The sequence below is a fragment of the Hetaerina americana genome, unplaced genomic scaffold, assembly GCF_022747635.1.
Source record: "Hetaerina americana unplaced genomic scaffold, ioHetAmer1.1.p SCAF_4, whole genome shotgun sequence".
Classification (NCBI taxonomy): Eukaryota; Metazoa; Arthropoda; class Insecta; order Odonata; family Calopterygidae; genus Hetaerina; species Hetaerina americana.
Genome location: NW_027286985.1, coordinates 96,149,160 through 96,161,543, shown reverse-complemented (window position 1 = coordinate 96,161,543; position 12,384 = coordinate 96,149,160). Strand labels below are relative to the sequence as shown.

Below are 12,384 nucleotides of genomic sequence, written 5' to 3'. Positions count from 1 at the left end.
CAGTTCATGGGGAGGGAACTAAAATATGAAGTCCCCGATACTTCCGTCTCATGGCCTTTTCTATCGGTACCTATGTTTACTGAGATTTTTAAACTACATGTTAATAATAATTAACATATTTATCCTGCTAATCTATGTACTTTTCTCCCCATGATCATTCCTTTTTATTAAGCCATACTCTCTCTTCACTCCATCCTCTCCCTGTACCTTCACTAACTTTTCCTTCCTTTTCTTTTCCCACGAATGATGAGGAATCAGAATTACACTGTCCGACTGCGCTAGGGAGGAAAAGTATTTTGGGTCAAAAGTAGTTTGGAGTGTAAAAACCCCTTGCCACGTACTGTAGTGATGGCTGGCAAGATACTATGTAATGTAAAAGGTAATTTAATATACCCCAATTCCAATGCCGTATCACTAATTAAATGGAAGGACCATCCATAAATGTATTCTATGAGGAAGATAACCCTTGTGGGAGCTGTCTAATCGGTTGCTTGTTGCACCTTCAGAGTTCCTGAGAGTCGAGTGTTGCCATTTGGAGCCAAGGACAACTTGTGGGAGATGGGCCCCACTGGACCATGTGGCCCATGCACTGAAATACACTATGACTTCATGGGGCGCAGTAATGTGGCTGAAAGGGTCAATGCAGGCCATCCAGACTTGATTGAACTGTGGAACTTGGTTTTCATACAGTTTGAAAGGTCAGTTGTGACAATTTATGAGGTTGTCTTTGAGGGATAGTCTTGTAAATTTAAATTATTTTGTAATTTTTTTATAAACAATATGAAAAGGATTTGTATACATATGTACTCTTTTTCTTTTGGTAGTTGTAATTATTGGTATATCCCTTCATGTTCATGCTTCATTAATTACTGCCTTTTTGTATCTTTGTATCAATTTTAATCTGACCCACACTTCGTTAATTTCTCATTCTCACTCCAATGGCTTGTTATTTATATTTTCAGTATGCTTATGCATTGAAATTTTTTAAGCAAGATATGCCAACTCTGTGAATTTCTCTTTGGATCATTGAATAATAGTTCAATGAATAGATGAACATCAATTGTTACTTGAAGGTTGGTTTTGAAGGGGAAGGTAAAGTTCTCTTGATTTACTTAACCCCAAATGATTTGTGAAATCAAGGCTTTGACTTGGGGGTCTGAGGTCTTCCATTAAGTTCTGGTGGCCATAAAAGCAATCGAACAAGTTGGGGTTGAGAGGGTTTAAACCAGGGGCATACTCTGGATTTTGGAAGTGGTGGTATGCACTCCCCTCACCTCCAGCTATCAAACTGTCATAGACAAGATTTATGTACTCCCTTATTGTTTGCAGCAGACTGCAGATTGCAGTGCTTAGCAGAGGAATTGCAATCAAACCTTGGTTTCAGCCGCAGTGATGTTACCCAAATGTGCCCTGTGCAGTGGTGTGCCCATTTGACAGTTGTTTCCCTTTCTGCAGGCATGAGGATGGTTCCCTCTCCCCTCTGCCATCTCACCACGTTGACACTGGCATGGGCTTGGAGAGGCTCGCTTCTGTCCTGCAGGGCGTCACCTCTACTTATGATACTGATATCTTCCAACCGCTCTTTGATGTCATTCAAAAGGTAATATGGTAAACCCTTTTATAATTCAAACCCAGCTAATCTAGACTCATGTAGAATTCAAACAGTTTGGGCATGTAATGTGGGTGGTTAATTAAGGGGTCATGAGAGCGAGCACTGCTCTACTTAGCTGCAAAATGTATTTTGCTTGCAAGTTTCTACAAGTGTGGTTGAAAATAATGATGAAATTTTGACAATTCCAACTACACCATGTTAAATAATAATATCATTATATATTCAGCCTGTGTCAACAGTGAAATTAAGAATAAGCTAATTCAATAAATACAAAAGTATGTAGAAACCAATATAATCGATAAACTGTAGAATAGTCGCTTCAACATATGCATTATCATTAAGATACTAACAGAGTAAATGTCACTTTTTCCTAGTCACCTAGTGAATAGGAGAAATGACTTAAGACTTGCTGCATTGTTTTGTAAAAAGTATAATAAAGTAGGTTGCGTTGCAATCCTCTGCAAACCTACCTTGAGATTTTCACTTATCCTGCTTCATTTCTTTCATAATGAATTAAATAATACTTTTGAATTTGAGTTTAGTTGTAATAACGAAAGCATGATAATTTTTGGAGAATTTAACACTGAGTTGTTATATAATTCTTATCAGTTTATGAATTAGGTGCCTAAATTCATTCTTTCGGTTTAGCAGTAATCAATAATATTCCCATGAGAGTAACCCCTCACTCTAATGGATTTGTTGTATCGAACCTACCAACCAAGTGATTATTGTGTGATACTATGTGTAGTCACCAATCTGACCACTCAGAGCTTGATATTGGGAGAAAACTTAATGTCTTTCTTTCTTCTGAACCTAGGTATGTAACCAAACTTTTTAATAATGCTAAGATCATTGATGAATCTCTTCTGAGTTTGTCTAAGGAAACCTGGCAGTATCATGATTACATTCTTGAGGTTGATGCTATATTCAACACTTTCTTTAACAAGTTCATAATACTGTTAATGATACTTTTCTCTTAGAAACAACAAATTCTAATCATGGGAACAAAAATGTCAGGTTCACACCTGAGCTAATTGTAATTAGTACAAAAATTTTAATGCAGGTTAACCTGTATTAACATGTTTGTACTAGTAGTAGTAGTAGTAGTTTTGAGGGGAGGCGACCGACAGCTAAGGTCATTTGCGCCATAGGGGATGGACAGGAAAGGATGAAGGGTGGAGAGAAACCCGGCGTCGGCATTAGCCTACTCTTTACGAAAGGCGCCAAGGGGTCCGCAGTTTAACGTCCCATCCGACGGACGGCGTACTCCCTCAAAGTGCCCTCCACAAAGCACCTCAAGTAGGGATCGAGATACCTCTGAAAAATATTCAACACCGCCGGGATTTGAACCCGCGCCCTCAGGGTGGGAAGCCAGTACGTTAGCCCCCGCACCATCTCGATCCCCATGTTTGTACTAATAACAACATAAATGTTAACCAGTAATTAACAGCAAATTAAAAACCATTTGGGGGTTGAAGCCTGGGGCAATTAATAATTTTGGAATTTATCAGAGAGTTTGTGACCTAAATAAGTATCTGTCTTCCCTTTGGACTAGAATTCAGACTGGAGAGTGGTCTAGTGGTAGTGAGTCAGTCTAGTGAGAAAAAGAATTGTAGTTGATGCCAGGATTCAGGCATAATTTTTTTAAGATTCATCAATTTGCTAACTCTCAAGAGAAATTGCCGCCATCCTCTTTGATGCCTTTGTTCTTCATAATTTCAAAATGGTCATCATCTATAAAACGTTATGCCATAAACTCTTGATTTTTCTAGTGCTAATGGATGTGTGTTAAAGCGCGGATAATTGAAAAACATGGATAGCAGAAATACATGGAAAATATGGTCATGATATAAATAGATATATGCGGAGGCTCTCGAAGGAATGTTTTTTCAGCCATTTTTTAGGATGGAGTCATAGATTTTCAAGAACAAAGAACTATTGTAAGTTAATAGCAGAATGTATTTTCCTCAGAAAGCTGAACCAATCACACAGCCAGGAAAAAACAAATTACTGGTGAAGGATGAATTTATAAAAATAATCACTGATGTAGATTCATATTCACCATATAATATCAGTCAAAATAATATTGTGGGTAGTTAATGACTTATTTGTTGCATAGCAAGTAAAGATATGTATTTGCTCTTGCTTTTAAAGGAGACTATGGAATTGGGCTATGGGCAAATGAATGCTATGGAATCGATATTGGGAAAGTACAGATAGTGCAAACATTTTTACATGAAAAAATTAATTACCATTGACAACTTTTGATTTTGTGAGATAAAAATCTTTTAAGAAAGCCACGGTATTTCCAAATTGTGTTTTTGAAAAGGGTATATTGAAGTTTCAAATCAATTGTGAATTTAATAAAATTTTGAGGTGCTGGGGAGAGGGAGTAGCATAGATGATCTGCAAAATGGAAAATCGAGAGTTTACTGCTGTATTTTTTACAAGTAGATATAGCACATCTTGGAATCTCAAATTCTAGTGAAATAAGACTGATTATTCTTGAATGTTACTTGTACTTCTACATCTTACCCTGGGAGCTGTGTTGTGGATGTGTGGCAGGGGGGTCTTAGGTCCAATAGACCATCCAATAGAGCAATTGATGATTGGTGATTAATGAGAATTTGGATGTTCAATTCATTGTTTCCAACTTGATTTGCCTAAAGAAAATGCTGCCTCGTATCGATTGGTCTGTAGTCAATTCCTGTGTGGTGTTTCGCCTATCACTGTAAAGTGGTATTAGAAATACATTCCCCATCTCTCTTTCCCTCTATCTGTATCTCCATATTTGATTTTTAAACTCGAATTTTTTGTGGTACTTTTCTAAAAGTTGATGGATGTAATCTTCATGTGTTTGCAGTGTCTCCCAACGATGTTTATATTGTCTGCCCCTATTAATTGCTATTATTATTATTTGTCAGCCAAATCATTGAATTAAGAAGATAAAATAGTTGCTGGTAATAATAATAATAATATTTATTCATCCAAGAGACACAGTGCATAGTAATAATACTGGCAATTGCATAGGATTTGTCAGGTACAAGATTTACAAAAATAGAAATTATTACAAAAATAAGAAATATTACAAAATTAGAAAATGCTACAAATTTTTAAATTAGGCCTCAGGTATTCTTTTACTCTATAATAACACTTTTCAACGAGCAATTCACGAACCATTTTCTTAAACACAGCTACACGTCCTTCTCTTTTTATACATTCAGGTAGATTATTATATAGTTTTATACTCATAGACTTGGGGCCATTTGTAGCCAAGGTTAAATTAGTTGACCTCACATGTAGGTTGTAGTTTTGTCTCGTATTATATAAGTGGATGCTGTTATTAGTTTCAAAGTCAGCCCTATGCAATTTAACAAGTATTACACATTGATAAATATATACACAAGGTACAGTTAACAATTTTAACCTTTTAAAAAGAGGTTGACAGTGAGCATAATATTTTTCATTACACATAACTCTCACAATCTTTTTCTGTAACTTCAGGATACTGAGAAGGTGAGAGGGTAGTCCCCACAGTACAATTCCATATGAAATTCTTGAGTGGAATAATCCATAATATAATGTCATCAGTACATTTTGGCTTACAGAGTGTTTTAATATAGATAGTAAGTAGAACACAGAATTTAATTTTTTAATTAGTATTATTCTAGTTTCATAATTATATAAAATCAATCAATGTATCACTTCTGAGTCATCTGCTTTCTGGCATTTTTGTCCTCATTAATTGGATTTCCCTTGAGTCCTGTTGCTGCCACGTGTTCATGTTACAAATTCATATTTTATTCTGGAGGTAAGAAGGCTAGTAATTTTCCAGAAATAAATGTCAAGAAACTAAGTAAACCAAATGGGATAATTTTTCTACAATACACAGCGAATTATATTTGGAATTTTCTCATTATGTAGAGCAGTGGTGCCCCACAGTATGGAGGGAAGTTTGGATCAGATGATAAAAATGGATTGGACAGTGGCTATCGAATCCTTGCTGATCACTCAAGAATGATTACTGTTGCCATTGCTGATGGGATGCTTCCAGACCACAAGTATGTGCTGACACGTTTATATGTGTGAAATTGTTATTATTATTATTATTAAATTTACTAGATTTCAGTGAAAACTTGTTGACATAGCATAAAACAAGAATGATGTGGTTATTCATTAGATTCCTCAAATCACAGAGAAGCACCTATTAATTTTTATCTTTACATTCGTGCTTAGTTCTAATTAATTATTTAATTACTATGCCATGTTTTCACATGGTCATTAAGTTGGTTTCAATGCATTGAAACTATGCCAAGCATCCACCAACACTTCCACTGAAAAGCAGTAATTGAGAAGGTGGTGTTCAGTGGGGGGGAGGGGGCAGTTTTATGAATCATGATTGCTATCGAGCAGATGCAAAGGTCTTCTAAGCCTGCGCACACTCAATGATTTCCATTGACTTTCTAGAATGCCTCTCCAGTCCATAGCCAATCCCATCACTTGCTCTCCTGCCCACACTCACCCCTTGCCTTGCCCCTCATGCCTTGTCTTGCCCCTCTAGATGCCCACCATTTTGTCCACCCCAATCTTGTCATGCATCCTCCTTTTCATTACTCTTTCCTCATTCTGGCCCTTCCTTCTAAATAGCAATCAAAAATTCAAAAGCTGCTGTTGTGTTTTGTGTTTACATGAGGGTAAGTCAATAAATAAGCCACAAATATCTGTGAGACAAACGCAGGAGCTGTTACGAACATTTCAATGGTAATGCTGAGAACATTCACCATCATCCATTCTCAACCTAGCCCCAAGGGTTGTCATCCGTTCAGGTCCCTGAACAATCATTTCGGTGTCCAACATTTTGAAAATGATGATGCCATAGGCCATAGAGGTTACTCGTTGGTTACAACAGCAAACAAAAGACTTGTTTGCTGCTGGCTGGTACCCAGGACTTGTAAAGAGATGGGGTGAGTGTCTGAATATACATGGTGAATATGTAGAAAAGTGGAATAAATTTCAGGAGGGTACTCAGATTGTTATTACCTCTGTCTAGTTAATTAGGAGAATTATTTATTAACTTACCCTTGTATACAAGGCCTGTTCAAAAGGTAAAAAAATACTTCACTATCAAATTATTGGTCATGGTCTCCTTCAAAGTAGTCTTCTTCCCAATGTATACACTTATCCCAATAGTATTTCCACTTTTTGAAACAGTCCTGGAATGTTCGTAAGCTCCTCCTTAAAATTGTTCTCTATCTCTGGAATGGTGGCAAATCTTTTATCCTTTGAGCAGATTTTTTAGATTGGGGAACAGGAAAAAGTTATATGGGGCCAGGTGTGGCGAGTAGGATGGGTGCACAGTGGTCTTGTTTTTGGTGAAAAACTGATGAGTTCTGAGAGACAAATGAACTGGCACATTGTTGTGGTGAAAAAGCCACTCGCCGCTCCTCCAAAGTTTGGGCTGTTTTTGACTGATTCTCTCTCTTAGGCATTTCATAACCCTCTGGTAACACTCTGTGTTAACTGTCTGACCTTTAGGTCAGTATTCTTGATGCACAATCCCCTTTGCATCGAAAAAACCGTTAACATAACCTTGACATCCGAGCGAACTTGTCTAGTTTTTTTGGGGCAGCGAGTTGGTTCACCAATCCAGTGTAAAGATTGCATTTTTGTTTCAATGTCATATCCATAAGCCCATGTATCATCATCTGTTATGATCCTGGACAAGAAGGTTTCATCCTCTTCAGCTCAATCAAACAGTTTCTGACAGGTATGAACTCAATGTTATTTCCGGTCTGCTGTTATCAGGCGAGGCACGAATTTGGTGGTGAATCGATGCATCCTCAATCTTTTAGTCAGGATTTCATAGCATGAGCAAATTGATATGCCACACTCATTTGCATGTTACCTGAAAATCAAACATCAATATGCACAAACGAGATCGTTCACTTTTTTGATGTGGGGGGTCATCAGTCGACGTTGATAGTCTTCCGGAATGCTTGTCGTCTTCCACTGATTGCTGCTCCTTTTAGAAACTGGTAAACCACTCATAATACGTGGTACGTTTCATAGAATCCTCACTTTAAACAACCTTGGTAATCGACTCAAAAGTTTCTGTGAAGGATTTGCAGGGTTTCACGCAGAATTTCAAAGAAAAATGTGGCTCCTTTAAAGAGCTCAGTTACACAGATCTGATTTTTCATTACACTCCACGAACACCCCTTCACTTAAATGGGCGTATCTAATCAACAAAACAGGATATCATTAAAGTGGTTGGTGGTTATTCAGAAATTTTCCCCGGACATTATGCCTCCAAGTAGATTAATTAATAACCAACTAGAGGCATGCTATAAAAAAGTTCTGAAACTTTTTGAACAAACCTCATACAAACAAAACACAACTCTTTTGCACGTACATGCATCTGTGTATACATGTATTTTTTAAGGCCCTTCCTGTACTCCACTGGTCAACGCAGAGTTTTGGAATTAGGAGGTCCACACTTAAGTGGTTGCATATCACATCCTTGCCATACTGTCTGCCACCTATATGTATTGCATGCATAATGCTATGTGTATCCAGGAGAACAGAGTTGGTAAAAATAGAGGCATTTGGGAAGGAAGTTTTGAAAAGATTTTCTGCAATTCCTAGAAAACTATTTCAAAAGTTTTTAAAGATGCTCATCATAATTTTGCATCCAAAAATAAATTGTTTTGGTTCAGATTTTTAAAAACTAAGATGAAAAAAATGCATATTCCTTGTAACTTTGCACAACATATTCAATGACTACATGAAAGAAACTTTGATAGATTTTCTCAGCACTTGAGGTCAAAAGAAAGTAATTTAAAACAAATGTTGTTGAGACATTATTTTCCGAATCAGCTGGACAGTGCCAGTCCCAGTAGGGTTCTCTGCTCCCTACTGCAGCATATGTGTGCGCATATATACTCCTCAACTAGCATAATATATGGTTTATTTGATTTGCAATACCAACAGAGTGATCATCTTCAACCATAATTTTAGTAAATTTGAAATTTTCTTCCTAAGTTAAATTGTTGAAAATTGTCCTCAAATGTAGTGGAAGGAGCTCTGATTTGATCACCATGCTTCACAATATATCACATTATTTTAATATGTTGAACATCTCTTTCTCGTAGCCACCGCTTACGCCGAGTGATTCGCAGAGCACTCACAGTGAGCAGGGAGGTGTTTTTGAGCAACAAAGATAGAGCGCATCAACTCCTCTGTGACCTCTGCTCAGTAGCAGCTGAGAGCTTGGAGGGTGCCTACCCAGGGTTGGTTTCTCGTCTTGAGTGCATCAGGGCCGTGCTGATGCATGAGGACTTGGTGCTGTCAAAATTCCAGGCAGAAACAGAGAACATTTGGGAAAAAAATCTGTTGAAAAGACCTCAGCTTGCTCATATTGACATTAAATCTTCTCCAGGACTTTTAAGAGTTATTGAAGAGTTGGAGATGTTGGCAAGCAGAGGTTTAGAGAAAGTAGACGATGAGAAGGCCTTTCTGTTGTATGACACGTATGGTCTGAATGAAGCCACTCTGAGAAATGTGGGGGCTGCCCTTGGCCTGGAATTGGATGTCCAAGGACTTCATAGGAAGTTGGAGGAGGCAAGGGAGAGGAGCAGGAAGTGTGGCAGCCTCAGCTCAGGAGAGGCAGGCATGGTGTCCCGTAGAGTGGCTGAGGAGTTGCGTGCATTGGGTATTCCTCCCACCAGAGATCAGCTTAAGTATTGCTACCACAAGGATGCATCAGGCAGTTATCAGTTTGAGAGCGTTGAAGCAGTGGTTCAGGCAATCATCTGTGGAGGAAGTGTGGTGTCTCACATGGAAGTTGAAGAAAAGGAAATCCTTGGTGTTGTGCTTGACCAGACAAGCTTCTATCATGAGTCTGGTGGCCAGGTTTCCGACACAGGTTTTATAATCCCAGTTAAAGGTGAGTATTAATTTGGATAGCACAGAAATGATCAAAACTACAGTTTTCGAATCTTAATATGTGAATTGTTGGTGCTATCCTCTCTTCTTCCCAGCACCTTATAATTTTATTAAAATCACAAACATAAAGATAATGAGATGCTTTGGAACTTTGAGAATTTTTTAAAGGATGTTTTTATCTAAACATTTTTGAATTCTTCATACTTTCCCATTATTTTTCCCCTCGCATTCAAAAGCCCTAAAAATTCCATATTCTCTTTTAAGGCGAAGAAATATATAGTTTTTCTATGCGACAAATATGTCATTGGCCATTTAAAACACATTGCTTTAATTGGTATCATATATGAATCTGCATTAGCGAATTTTTTTCAAATACGTCCTTTGCCAGTCGTTTGTTTTTTCATTGCTACGTGATTGGTTCAGCACTCTGAGTTAAAATGCATTCTGCTTTGATTTGATGATAGTTCTGTGTTCTTGTAAATCTATAATTCCACCATTATGAAAATGGCTGAAAAACTGAAGAAATATAATTTCCATTGCTGATAAATTCAAATTTATCACAAGGAATGAAAAAGTGCACATATCCATTTATGTCATGACCATATTATCAATGTAATTTGTTTATCCATGCTTTGGATAGGAGTTGGACATAGTATTCATTTGGAAACAGCTAGAAGATCTAACAGGATAATTAATTGTTTCGCCTTGTCCATGTCTCCTCGGAGACACTTCCCGCTGCTCTATTAACTATTCCCCCACACCCTATCTGCTGTCCTTCCTGGATGACCAATACACCCCACCCTCTCCTACACCTGTGGAGTCTCGTACCCCAGACAGTCTCTCATACAGGAGTACACACTGGGCACTCTGGCTCTACAGACCAAAGAACTTTCAATCTTTCCCCAAATGCCAGTCTCTTGTCTTGATTTTTTTTCCTGACACATTGGATTGGCCAATTGGCCAAAGAATTATCATCATTCATTATTGACCAGTACCAAGAATGGCCTCATTCATTATTGGCCAGTACATATACATTGGACCAGCCCTGTGCTCAAAAGCTACTATAATTGTTAAATAGCATCTTTGCAACCACTGATAATCTCTTTTTCTCTTGTCTCATTTCCCAGTGTTTGGGCATTAAGTTAAATTGATAGATTAAGAAATACTTTTTGCTTGTACATGTCATAAAAAAATAGGGTAACTGCAATTTACTTCTGTTGCTTTCAGGTAATGGTTTCAAAATGCTTGTCCAAGATGTCCAGAAATCAAGTGAATATGTGATACACTGGGCATTGTTCCAGAGGGATCAGAGTGATGGCTCTGTGAGGGAAAATCACCCAAGATTCCAAGTTGGGGATCTTGTCAAATTGTACATTGACAAGGAGCATAGAATCAATATGATGAGGAACCACACTGCTGTGCACTGCTTGGGAGCGGCCATCAGACATAGTGTACCAGCTATTGCTCAGCGCTCAAGTCTAGTGACCCCTACCCACTTAAGTTACCAGTTCTCAGTTTATGGAATGCAGACTTCTTTGCCAAACACTGAAAAAGAAAAGCAAGACTCTAATTCTTTTAAATCACATACCAATACATTTTCTTGGCGGTCATTTTTAGAATCTGCTGAGAATAAGGTCAGGCAGGTGGTCAGCAGTAAAGGGGCACCAGTGAGAAGGAAGACCATGAGTGGAATGCAGCTATTGGATGAGATGAGCAGAGCATCCAGTAAACTGGAGGAGATTGCGACAGTCCCTGGTGAGGTGTATCCAGAAAGTGGTGTTCATCTCGTTGAAATAATGATTTCTCCTGATTCAAATGCCCTGAATCACCTAGGTAAGTGGCGGGTGCAAAATGAGAGATTGGGTTCCTATGAAGGTTATTTTGGCACTGCATGCATGCAACTTTGTTCTCACCTGCCAATATTTAAATATAAGAAAACAGCGCTTACTTTTCAAATTGCCTCGAATTTGCTTCTGATAGGCTTGCCAATGCCAGTGAGGTCGGAGGATAGGAGCCAGACAAAAGGTATTCCATGCAGGATCTATTCCTCAGTGTGGTGGCTGCAAAGGTGTCTGATCCCTGTGATTGAGTGATGGTGTCATATTAAAAACACTAATGAGGAAGGCAATGGCAAACCGCTTTAATTATTAACCCCATGATACTATGATAGAAGTCAAACTGTGTGTAAGTCCTGGAAACTAAAGGTCTCGGCCCAATTGGCTGTGTGTCGTGCTCAGCAGTGGGAGAAGCAAGCTTTTTGAGGTACTTATCCGAAAAAATCCTTGCAGATTGAAACAAACAGTAGAAGACACAAAAGAGGAGTGCATTAGTTAGAATAGGGACTTGGAATGTTAGGAAAATGTTAAGGACAGGAATATTGGAAAAATATAAAGTGAGAGATGTAGAGATGAAATACAGATATTTTAAGGCTGTGCAAGGTGGGAAGGAAGGATAACAAGCATTACGGAGTAATAGTTATAGAGAATATACAAGAGAGGGGAAGAAAGTCAGCAAGGAATGGCAATAATATTGAATAAAAAAAGTAGGAAGAAACATAGTAAACAAAGACAACAGATTGAATATTACTTGTAGAAGTAAAAGGAGTATTGGCGAACTTGGTCAATGTTTAGATATATATACCACCAAGCAATCATAAGGGGGAAGAATTTGATAAGTTATGTGATCCATTAGAGGATATAATTTCGGGAGTTCCCGGAGGGAAATATTTGATAGTGATGGGGGATTGGAATGCAATGGTAGACCAAGGAGGAGATGGTGGTTAGGTGGGGGATTATGGTTTAGGTACCAGGATTGACCATGGGAATAAA

The 12,384-nt window shown here is 38.1% G+C and overlaps 1 protein-coding gene across 2 annotated transcripts in view; it reads left to right on the top strand.

Annotated features, from left to right (window-relative positions):
* Positions 1 to 12,384, top strand: part of AlaRS-m (alanine--tRNA ligase, mitochondrial) — a 35,477-nt gene that overhangs the window by 5,573 nt on the left and 17,520 nt on the right. For both annotated transcript variants that reach the window (XM_071590343.1, XM_071590344.1), the window contains exons 4-8: positions 507 to 698; positions 1,456 to 1,600; positions 5,537 to 5,673; positions 8,764 to 9,557; positions 10,784 to 11,389. In XM_071590343.1, the coding sequence (XP_071446444.1) occupies positions 507 to 698; positions 1,456 to 1,600; positions 5,537 to 5,673; positions 8,764 to 9,557; positions 10,784 to 11,389 (1,874 nt within the window). The remainder of the gene's footprint in view (positions 1 to 506; positions 699 to 1,455; positions 1,601 to 5,536; positions 5,674 to 8,763; positions 9,558 to 10,783; positions 11,390 to 12,384) is intronic.